Raw genomic sequence first — 11,917 nt, 5'->3', positions numbered from 1 at the left:
TTTGAGAAAACATGATGCACTAGGGAGTTGCCCTGAATGAAGTAAGAAGTTGCTGAGATTGACAATCATGTCATAAATGTAATTCAGAAGAATTACTAGCTATTTGCTTTCCACGGAAACATCTGTCCCCAGCCTCAATCTCCACACCCATTCCTGTGTGCTCAGCCAGCCCAAGGCACCCCAGGGCCAGCAGGCAGCAATCAGGCCACAAAATCCCTGAAATCCTTCTCTGAAATCATGCTTTCCAGTGCTGAGCATCTCCCCTGCAGTCCCTCTTCCCAACCCCTGCTACTGAAGGCACATCCTGGCGGCCTTTTTGATTTACTGATCATTTATTTACTGCTCTGGCAGGGTTTTTTAACTGTCCTGAAAGCTTTAAGCTGCTGAGACAGGACCAGTCAAAACAATTCCAGTAGCATTTGGGATTAGCTGTGTTATTTTAAAGCTGATCCAAAACTCTTTGGGGGTTTTACTCACATGTTGAGCTTGTGCTTGCCAGATTGATTCTTGTCAAAGCCCTTATTGACCACTATTTTTATAATAAGAAATAGTTTTCTTTGTGCCCCAGGGTTAACCAATGCAGATGTTGGTGATCCCTTTTGCCAAACCAATAAAATGCAAGAAGTCTCCCTGTCCACATGTAGAGAGGTTGCAGCTGCTAAAAGGAGAGATTGTGGGACAATGGGCTCTCCTTCTTTTATCTTACAAATTGCTCTAAAATAGGTCTTACATACATTAGAAAGCCAAAACAGAAAACCTTTATGGAGTATGTTTTAGAGACTTACCCATTTGTCTGAATTTCTACATATTCCTGGTTAGGAAAAAAGTCACACTTCAGTAGCATTTGGCTCAAAATTTGAGTTTCACTTATCCCTGAAGCTTAGAACTGGTTCAGGTCCATGAAAAGATATAATAATACCCCTGGAAATAAAGACCCTTATATTTAAGGCAGTCTCAAGCAAAAAATCTAGTAACTAAATATAATTTATAATTAATATTTCTTTGTCTAGTTATCAAGTATGGTAGCTGTCTCCTTATGTTTGCCTGTGGAATTTCAAAACCTTGATCTGCTGCAGCTTGACTTCAGCAGCACTTGGAAGAGTTCTACAACTGGGAAGGTAAAAGGTCAGCCTAGGGAGACAGAAATGATTTTAAAGAATGACTGAAAAGAAGCTACAGGAGGAGTAACAGTGATGTCTAAGATCTCAGTGCTGAACCTACAGTTCCTCATGTGTCAGCAGAAAAATTGCTCTACTTGCCAGTAGAGCTGGGGTGTCCCAGCCCACACACCTGCCCATGAATGCTTTGGCCCTTTCACTGAGGGGTGCAGCAGGAGGAGTTGTTTGTTTTGTTAATAAAAGGAGAATCATCAAGTTACCTGTGAGAACTGTGCCTGTAACTGTGTGTTGTGATGCCCTTGCAGGCTTTGAGAAGGGTGTGCTGTATGTACAGATGGTATCAAAAGAATTCAGGAAACAACCAAGGAAAAGAAGTGCGGGCATGTGGCACTAAATCTATGCTGTCCATAAAATGTTTCTTTACAAATGTGGATGTTGGTCTCAGCTGTGCTATCAATAGTAACTTTTTTTAGTTTCTTTTTCTTAGTCTTTTTCTTCTTCTTTCTTTTTCTTTTTATTTCCATTTCCCCCTCCAAGGAATGTCTTTGATGGCAGCTTCTGAATGAGGAAAAACGTTAATCAGTTTTCCAAGGATGTTCAAAATTGCAGTGCAGGAAATGTTGCATATCTTCCGTCAATTTAGGGTAAGAGAGGAAATTTGAAGATGTGAAAGAAACAGAGGAGTGCAGACAGCAGGAAGGTCAATGAAAAGGCAGTTTTATTATTGTCTAAATGAGTCCTAGAGACGGACAGCGACTGAGTAAAGGGTTAAGGCAAAAGATGAATTCCATCTGATAGTCATTAACAAGAGACTGGTAGAGCTTCTCAAAGGGAAACGCTGCTGCTGTTCTATGTTGAGCAAATGGAGTACTATTTTCCTGGTAATTTTCTGAGTCTTAATCTGAACTCTTAAAATCAAGGATGTCAAAAAAAGAATTTATCTTATAATGATCAATTCTATAGAAAAGTCTCTGCTACTCACTACTCTTAGATTTTATGGTTTGTAGCATTTGGCCCAGTCCAGCAGAAGATTTAAGGATTTAATGATTAAACTACTTTTGCTTTTAAAATTTGCCCGTGACAAAAATAAAGGGTTTATTTTTCAGTGAAAACTGTAATGCTCTCAGCAATGATCTTGCATGATTTTACTCTAGCCGGGAATAAAACAGTGGATGTTTGGCAAGCAGGGCCCTCTCCTGGTTTATTGCCCCATGACACCCTTGAGAAGACAGGAGCCAATGCTGCCAGTCACTGCTGATGCATATTTAGAGAAGAGTCCTTTCAGGAGGGAGTTATGTGCTTTTCCATAGTTTACTATATATCAGAGCATACCTTCAGAGTTTGCAGTCTGGAGATACACAAAAAGACCCAAACAGAAAAGGATGCTCGTTTTGGGATAATCTGATTTGAACAGCATACAACTTTTAAAACAACCTTATAGCCTTCACTTTTCCCTCTTTGCTACAAAAGGCTTAGTCAACTCTACATAAAAGTGAAAAATAAAGCAGTGGTCTTTTGTATAACACCGGTTTAACTGCATTAAAATGAGTCCTTGTATGCATGTTAAAGAGTAACTGCTTGTTTTATAACCTTGTTAAGTAACAAATGATGCCATTCTTTGTACTTACTAAAGCTTGTCAGCTTTACCAGAAAGGTTTTCACTAACTGTTATAGAAGATATTGCAAACCCATAACCTACATTGTCACATTTATTCCCAAACTCATTATCCTCAATATTTCTTAGACAGATGTATTTCTTTGTCTGGAGATCTGGAACTGAACACACAGCTAATCCCATCCCTCAAGCAACTGCCCAAGCACACAAGATTAGAACAGATTTGAAAGATCTTGCAGATTCCTAGGCTTTCTTGCAACTCCAGTGGGCTTTGCTGCTGTGAGTTTCCAGGTGCAGCTAAATGTACAATATTCCTGGTAGGATTAAGGAGATCTTCATAGTATGCATAGTACAAGGTAATATGTTTCTGTTTTACTGGTCTGTGTCACACAGAAATTAATTGTGCCCTCGGAGGTTTTTTGAGAGATCATCATTTTAGTATGAGTATATTATCATCATTTTAGTTCTGAGTATAAGAACAGGATGTTTTCTGGGGCTGTTCTCAGTTTATTTCATTTCTAACTTCAAACTTATTTTAAAAGGTCAGATTTTTGGGAAAAAAAATTAAAAACTTTTAAACTCTTCTTCAAGCACTGATTTCCATAGAATTAGGTTTGCGTCCTATTTGCTGCAAAAAAAGCTCATTTTGCAAGGTACATCCTGTCATTTGTTCATAAATTGTGTAAGGAATTGTTTAAACACATCAAGAATTGTCCATACTGGCTGTGTAGATTCTAGTCTTTTGTTTATGAAGAAATAATGATGCTTGACTCTTCATCAGGTATTAATTTCCATTTTAATCATATGTTTGTCATTTTCAGTTTTAACAACGTGCTTATATAGGATTATGGCTAAAAACAGAAAGGATATGGGTAAACATTATTATACATCTTTCAGTGGTTTTCCCTTTTTTGGTTTAGTAGCATATATTAGAGTGAAATAAATTTTTCTTTTTTTTTAACCCAGAGGCCCTGAGAAATTGAAATGTACTGACTAGCCTAAAGGACATGAAGAATCCTGTTTTTAATGTGTGTTTTGGATGTTAATCTAATCTAAGTGTGCTTTACTAACAGACAAAACCCCTATCTAATCACCTATAGCTGTGTTACTTACATTCCAAAGAGGAACTCTAATTAATAGAAATCTTTATTTATGTCTCTAAATGCTGTATTAAGAGTGCTAATTTCAGAAACCACTTACTATTGTTTAAAACTAGAGCATATTTTATTCTTCCATGAGACTAAGAGACCTCTATCATTCAGAATAAAATGTAAACAGTTTTGACATTTTAATCTGAAAAATAGAATTTCATTATTGCCATGTGAAGTAGTATCAAGTTACTGTAAATTTGGAGGGAAAAGGTGTGTCGGTATGTGTGATCCCAAGTTATTGCTATGGTGTTGCAGACAGCGTACATTATACGGGAATCTGGTTAACGTGCAGACCATAGTGGGGAAAGCAATGAAGTGCAGCAGCAATAACTTCATGTTAACACATCATTTTGGATTCTTCTCAGCCAGTTCTTCCTCAGAACACATGAACTTCCAGCTTCAAAAGTTCCCAATAGAAGTAATTTCTAGAATAAATAAGAAATTGTTTAATTTTCCTGAAAAGTTTTGAAAAACATGCTCTGCAGTTCAATAAAATTTTCCTGTACTGAAAGTCGAAATAGAGTATTTAATGCAAGTTATTGGGGATGAGTTATAAGGCTTTTGTAAAGGCAGTTTTGCACTATTGATAAATAACCTCTCTGAAGGCCATTCCTTGCTCACTAAGAGTAGGGATCTAAGATAGCCAGTATAGGCTGACTGGATTTCCAAAATGTAAGGCCCCTCCCCTAAGGAAAATTGCACTGATTTGAGAGGGACAGTCTTATAACTTGTAAGTTGTGAAAAGAATAAAACAAAAAAAGGGGATAAATGGTCAGTGGACAGATGTCACTGAAGGATGGATGCCGTGGTCTGTCCTACTCAAGATAATAATAAGTTATCTAGAGAAGGGAGTAAATAGGGAGGTGACAAAGTTGGAGTAGGTGACAATATTGTGTCCCTTTAAAGTAGTTAAGTAGCAGTAGTAAAGTTGTAAAGAAAAGGAGTGACTGCAAGAAATTGCAGAAGGACCTTGTAATATTGACTGCATAGGCTGTGAGTTGAAAAGGAAAACTGAATTTTGATTAATGTAAAATAAAACATAAGGGGGAAAAGAAGTGATCAAGGGGGGACCTGAAGGAGACAACTTACTTATTAATCAATCAACACAGGTTTCTCGACATTCTTTTTCTGTTTCAAATCTGTTGTTGGTACCATTACAACCTCCATACCAGAACTGGCCACAAGAATTGCCATTCTTGTCATAATACCATTTCACCACGTAGTCCCAACAATCCCCTGGTTTCATAGGTTCCAAGCACCTTGGATCTGAAAGTGCATCAGTAAAAGTTAGCTCGGATTCTGGGGATAAGTTGTTATCTTAGAAGTGCCTCCTTCAGTAGGAAAAGCACCCCTTTTTTTTCTTTCTTGTAGTGCCTGGCCAAATTCCATTTCCATTAATGGCATACCTGAACAGGCCTAAAAATACACAGGATCACTTGGAAATAAGACTGCCTAAATCCTGATGCAAGAATCAAGCTGCTATTGAAATACCTAAGCATGCAGTTGGTACACAAGGGTATAATCTGAGTCTGAAAATCTGGCTCTGACTGTGTGTAGTGTCTGTAGACAGAGCACCCAGAAATACAAAAAGTCATAAAATCTAAATTATATTGGAAGGGGGAGTGGGGTTTGCTCATTGCTTTTTTTGGTACAGTCTTGCTACGCGCTATCTGCGGGCAGTATTTATTACTCACTTTTTTGGGTTGTTGCTACCTGTGTTTGCAACACAGCTGGCTGGTGATCTTCAGCAGCAGTTCCACCAAACAAAGGATTGACAACTGGACTCAGGGGTCTGATTTCAGACATGTTATAAACTGGGGGAAGTATCGATTCTCTGTGAGCAGAGGTGGTCACAGTGTGGTCCTGAGCAGATGGCAGAGGTTCAGTGTATCTGGATTGCGATGGACTATGCTGCAAAAGGAGTCAAAATCTTAAAATTCTGCCTGGGCTCAGATGCCATGAGAAAAAAAATTACAGAATTATGCAGGAAAATTTTGCTAAACAATGTGTGAAAAAATACTGTTAACAGCAGGTCAGTTTGGACCTGCTTCTAGTGATTATTCAGTATGGAACCATAATTTTCTGACAATGAGAGCATAATGAAAAGGCAAAGTAATGACTTCAATTTAGTCATTCAGCTGAATTCATTCAATTCAAGCAAATTTCCAGTCACTACTTAGTCTGTAATACTAATAAAACAAAAAATGGAAGGAATTTTTTGATAAATCAGTGCTGCTTAACATCTAGTACACTCATTGGGCATGATCTGACATCTTCAATCTGTCATATTTCTGGCTAACAGCCAGTTGCTAATCATTAGAATTTTAGAATTTACCTTGATAGAAGTGTTAAGCAGTCAACCCTGGTCTTCAAATTACAACTATTATATAAAAAATCGCCTCTCTAAAATTGTAGTATATTCAAGAAGACTTGCAAGGTTCTTAGTACAGTATAGTACAAATAGCTGCCTTAATCAGACATTGATTACCTACTGAGAAGAGATAGGAATTTGATACTATTCAATATCTTCCCATTTACAGGCCACTACTGACAAAGTCAGTTTGAGAAAACTCTTCAGAGTCATTGGAACTCAGCCTAGGTGAAATGTGAAGGTGCAGACAATTCATCCAATCCTTAAATTTTGCATTTCTTCTCTAGGTCTACAAAAAGACTGTGTTTATATATGATAGTAATTCAACAGTTTGAAGATTTAACTATAACCACAGCCAGCCAGAACCAAGTGTGTGAGCATCTAATCCTATCTGATATATCTGAGAACCTACCTAAGAATCCTTTCTGATTCTTATCACATGCTTTATAAAGTCAGCATCTGTCTTGGTTTACTTTTATTTTTCTTAATAATACAGAATGTTAAAACTGACCCTCAGTGTCTCACAGATCTGTCTAGAGGTACTACAAGCCCAAACCCTAAATCAATCACGCCTACCAAAGGAGCTCTTATTCTTAGAAATTAACCTGGATTTTGAAAGTGAACTATTTAATTATGAACGGTATTATATAAACAATAACACAAGGATAAATAATCTTTAATAATTAATAAGTGGATAATCCATTGACTCCTCCACAGTAAGTCAGTAATATTTAATTATCTCTAATCTGTATTCAATTAATATTTTAATACCAGTATCATGGTCTGCTATATCCATTCCATGCAGCTACAGAGGTTTACACATCAAATATTTCAACCAGTTTATCCATCTGGTTAATAAGGGCAAGCGAAGTTCAACTTTTATCATTGACTACTTTAGGCAAAGCAATAAAAACACCCTAAGGTGTTAGTGCTGATCTACTGCAAAGGTGACAGATATCCTAACCCAATACCCTGACAGTGGCTGAAAAATACTGGAGACTCAGTAAGGGAACTAAGGTGATACACACCTGCAGAAAATATTATCTATTGCATTAAAGCTCTCCCTGTCCTGTCTGTCTGTGCAGCAGCACTGTTTTGGAGGGCAGAACCTCAGTGCAGCTCAGGAGAAATTTAAAGCTGGAGAATGAAGAGTAACAAATAAGGAGTCCTACAAGTACAGCCCAATGTGGAAAGTGAAACAACACCAAAGGCTTAATAACTTGGAAATATGGCCGGGAACAACCTGGAAAGTGCATGCCACAACAAGAAGCATTGTACTAACAATCAGCTTGCACATAAATAAATGTCTTATCCACTGTGTGCATGCCTCAATAGAAATGTACGAGTTTTAACTCACTTCTGAGATTACGACCTACAAAAAATATGAGTACTGTTAGCATTTATTGAAACCAAGAGGCAGTATTACCCTATTTCTTTTGTAAATGTTTGTTCTCAACAAATAAGTTCACTCTAACTTTAAAAGTTTTTTCCAAACACATTGGTCTGGTCAAATGACATGTTATTTGCATATTAAAAGGCAGATGGTGAAATAAAGATGGTAAAATATTTGAATTCAAATAAAGACACATATTTTAAAAACATTTGATAACTGTTACTTCTTTACTCACTGGGGAACCAATTCCTTCGGTAGGAAGCGTATCAGTCTCGGAAGTAGTCATTTTAGGTAACTGGCCATTAGCATCTTCCCTGGGAATTTCAGATTCCAGACTTGGAGATGGAGATAACACATTGTAATTTCTGGTGTAGATTGAAGACTCATTCTCACAGATTTTTGTGATCAGTTTATTTTCAAGAGCTGAAAAGATTAATGAATTGATGACATTTTTTAATAGTAATCAAAAGAAGTCACAATGATTCAGCACAAGCTCTTAGTGCAGTATTAACCCTAAACCTTTAATCACAGGGTCTTGTGAAACACCATCTTTTGTAGTGATGTCAAAATGCAAATGACAAGTAATAAAGTAACAGTCTCTGAACTATTTTATTTTAATGCCATGTTTTCATTTTAAGAAGAAACAGATGAAAAATGAGAGTGAAGGGAAGAAAGCCTTTACATGTAAGAAAGAAAAAGAAAATCTGGGCAACAGTTTTCTACTTATTTGCAAAAACAAAAAACACTAGTGAATGGGAATATTTTTATATTGAATGCTAAAGTCTGAGTCAGAGCCCTAAACGTAATCCCACTGGAACCAGAACCTTAGCTTGGATTCCTCTTAATGCCTTAAATCCAGACTTAACTTCATTCACAGTCTTAGCATAGCAAAATAAGATTATGCTCAGGAAAAGTATAGGCTGGTCTACAGTTAGTCTAGGTCAATGTACTTTTTTTTTCATAGGTCATTATAGATTTCCTCTGGGTTTGCTCCTGATTTCACCTGTAGCCACAGAATTTTTTCAAGCCACATACATTGAAATATACAATGTCTATCATATCCCATTCCCTTGTGTGCGGGTCCAGCATTTTTTCCCTGGAATCAGGGTGAAAGCATAGGTTTCCCTATGGCTTTCAGAAAAAAACCAAAAAAATGAAAGAATGCTTGTAAGAGAGAGTGGAGGGATTCCAAGACTGACAAGGCCCAAAAGAAAGAGAGAGTCCGAGATGTTACATCAAGGTGGAGGGAAATCTACATCTCTCTCGGATGAAACTATGGCCAAGCACAAAAGGACTGTGAAGGAAGGCTGATGCAATCTCTCACAAAAGAGGAGTATCCCAAAGAAGACTTGGGCTTAGAAAACTGATGTTCTTTGTAGTTTATTGTTTCTGCAAGAGGCAAAAATTCGGCAAAAGTTTCATTTGGCCAAAGATGATGCGAAACAAGAGTGAGCTTTATCCAACAGAGAAATAAAAGCTGCCACTCAGTAGGCTGCCTTGCCTGGCCATGGGAGAGACCACACTCCCTTACATGCTTATTTCAAGTTTCCTCTTAATGAAATAGTTTCTTTTACCTGAAAGTGTTATGAAGTCATCTATCTGGTAAACATGTTCGTCATCAGGGTCTGTTGCAATGAGCTGCATTTCTTTCAGGAAATCCTCATAATGAGGATCAGTCCTTTGAACAATCCCAATGACAAATATCTCAATATCTGTAGCATGGGCATCTCTTACTACAGTATCCAGTCGTACTTTATCACGACTGTCCGCTTGTCCATCCGTTATTACAACAGCCACCTTCCTTACTGCCGGGCGCGCTGCCTGGAATAAGCGAATGGCTTCTTGGATAGCTGAAGCTGTGAATGTACCTTCTCCTAAGTAGGGCATCTTGTCAACAGCTGATTTCAGATATTCTTTGCTTGTGTATTGGTTCAGAGAAGACACCAGGTCCACTTTGTGGCTGAAGTTGATGATGCCGATGCGGGTTGTAGCGTGGTTGGCTGAAACCTTGTCAATGAATGTTTTCATAAAGGTTTTGATAATATTGAAGTTATCCGGTCCAACACTTTCTGAACTGTCAATGACGAATACTAGTTCCAGTGGTATTACTCTACATTTGATACCACAACCTAGAAAATACCCATTTCAGACAATTTATGAGAAACCACCTTCAAAAAACGAATTGAGCTCACACATCAGATTTACAGTCAGTTAAAACTCAGTTAATGAATTAATTTCTAGTTACTGGTACTGATCACAGAAACAGAGCTGGACCAAATTACTTCAGGTATAGCTCTGGCAACATAGCGAGCATCGTTTTCATATCAGTGGTATCCTGACACACAAACATGCAGGGGAAAAATCCATTCAGTCAATATAAATTCACTGTGTTTTATCAGAACTACTTTTTTCCATACTGTAATCCTTACCACATATTTCGTTGATAAGTCTGATAACATCTTCTCTCTGAAAAAGAGTATTAACTTGTTGTGTGTTCTGGTGTTAAGAATGCTGAAATTTTTATTTATTTACAAAAATGCAGGCAATGCAATATCTCATAAAGACCCTCATAAAGATCACGTAACCTTTAAATATTTTCCCCAGATAAACTACTATTGTTTCAAATAATTTATTTATATACTTACTGAAAGACCAGCTTCACCTTTTCTTCCCCCACTTCCCTGAAAATGTGTAGGGTGATATAATTAACAATTTGCTTAATTTCTATTTTGTAAATTTAAGTAACATGAAAATGTATTTTACCTTTGGCCCTGGAGGTCCTGGGTCTCCAATCTCTCCTTTGGCACCTTTGCTCCCTGGATCACCTTTATCTCCATAGTCTCCCTAATTTAAAACAACTGTATTAAATACAGTCATAGCTCCAGTTTTGTTGATTGTCAGAGCTGGAAGGTTCCATGAGCTTTAAAGATAAATTTTCTGGCTTGTTTTGTTGTTTTTTCTTTTTATTAATAGTTTATCTTGTATGTATTATAAGGAGAATATCTGAAAGCAGGCTCTCAGAGAAAGCAAAATGGGCAGCAAAAGCATCTTTGAGAAATTTCTACAAAAACTTACCTTAGTTCTTGAGGGGGAGTAAAGACATCTATATGCAAATGTCAAGAATCTATAATATTTACTGTTCTTTGATTCTCTTGAACTCTAAAACCATGTTTATAGTGGACCTATGCTAGTTTAGACTTATGGAGAGATATAACTGCCTCAGATCAGCCCCTGTGCTGAAACTCACACCAGCTCTGCATAAAAGCCAAATGAAAACCTGTGAGCTTTCAAAGGACATATGAGAAGAGGCATGCTTGGACTGTTATATCCATCGGAAAATACAATGTTTCACATTTAGAAGCAATTCTGCACTTTTCCCCTCAACTGACTAGACTTTTTGATTTCCAAAAAGTGAGAGGTTTCAACATTACGAGACAGTTTTCATACAATGCAGGTATAAAATATATTGTAAATAAGATTCAGGTTCTAAATTAGACATTTTTTTAAAGAAGAAGATTGTACAGGACAGTTTTTTTACTTCTCTCTGGAAATTACTAACCAGCTTACATTTCACTTGAAATTTTAAAGCTTATGAATTTGTCTAGATTACTGTCTATTTTGATATCATTCCTCATTATTATCCAGCCAGTGGAATCACACAGGTAACTCCTGTGTTACAGCCTTCACCGTGGTTACCAGTTTGTTGCCAGTTTTAAAGAACCCTTTTGACTCTCAGTCTGATTCTAATCTTATTCAAACTGGTGTAAATCTGGAAATTGTACACAGCTTCTCCACAGCATTAAGAAAACCAGTTTCAACTAAGTAAGGTCTTGGAAGACAGTTCTTATTCTATTTTACAAAATCAGAGTATCCAGCAAAGGATATTACTTTCCATTACCTGTCAATGAATTGATTCGAACATCATCAAAGTTAATGTCAGCATTAATAATAATGGGAAAGCAAATATGATTTGCTGACTGTGGTGGTGGTGCTACTTTCTTACCCTTAAATATACTAAAACCTGATCTTTTTGGTTCATATACAAAATTCCTGCTGAACTAAACCATTCCTTTTCATGTGTGACAAGACTGCTATATTAACAACAAACACAAAAGTTTGCTTGGAGAAAAGACACTTGGAGAGATTTACATTGGGTCACAAAGATTAGCCAATATACAAGATGAATATGAAGATCAGTGAAAATATTGCAGCTATTATATTATATATATATTATATATATATATATATATATGCTGCAATATTTTCACT

General features: G+C 36.9%; 1 protein-coding gene across 2 annotated transcripts in view; it reads right to left on the bottom strand.

Annotated features, from left to right (window-relative positions):
• Positions 1–3,510: 3,510 nt before the first annotated feature.
• COL28A1 (collagen type XXVIII alpha 1 chain) overlaps positions 3,511–11,917 on the bottom strand; it is a 68,019-nt gene continuing 59,612 nt past the window's right edge. The window contains exons 31-38 of one of the 2 annotated variants that reach the window (XM_042043785.1): positions 10,412–10,492; positions 10,294–10,329; positions 10,078–10,114; positions 9,223–9,777; positions 7,884–8,071; positions 5,579–5,795; positions 4,974–5,150; positions 3,511–4,309 (exon numbers count right to left, since the gene is read on the bottom strand). In XM_042043785.1, coding sequence (XP_041899719.1) covers positions 4,981–5,150; positions 5,579–5,795; positions 7,884–8,071; positions 9,223–9,777; positions 10,078–10,114; positions 10,294–10,329; positions 10,412–10,492 — 1,284 coding nt within the window. In that variant the 3' untranslated portion in view covers positions 3,511–4,309; positions 4,974–4,980. Of the gene's footprint in view, positions 4,310–4,973; positions 5,151–5,574; positions 5,796–7,883; positions 8,072–9,222; positions 9,778–10,077; positions 10,115–10,293; positions 10,330–10,411; positions 10,493–11,917 lie in introns of those variants that run through there. The other variant, XM_042043787.1, reaches the window with a different exon arrangement.

Source organism: Corvus kubaryi, unplaced genomic scaffold (genome assembly GCF_017639235.1).
Source record: "Corvus kubaryi isolate FWS band 111438036 unplaced genomic scaffold, C.kubaryi_AGA036_p1.0 37398, whole genome shotgun sequence".
Taxonomy (NCBI): domain Eukaryota; kingdom Metazoa; phylum Chordata; class Aves; order Passeriformes; family Corvidae; genus Corvus; species Corvus kubaryi.
The sequence above is the reverse complement of the archived record's forward strand: the minus strand, read 5'-3'. Positions and strand labels throughout refer to the sequence as shown.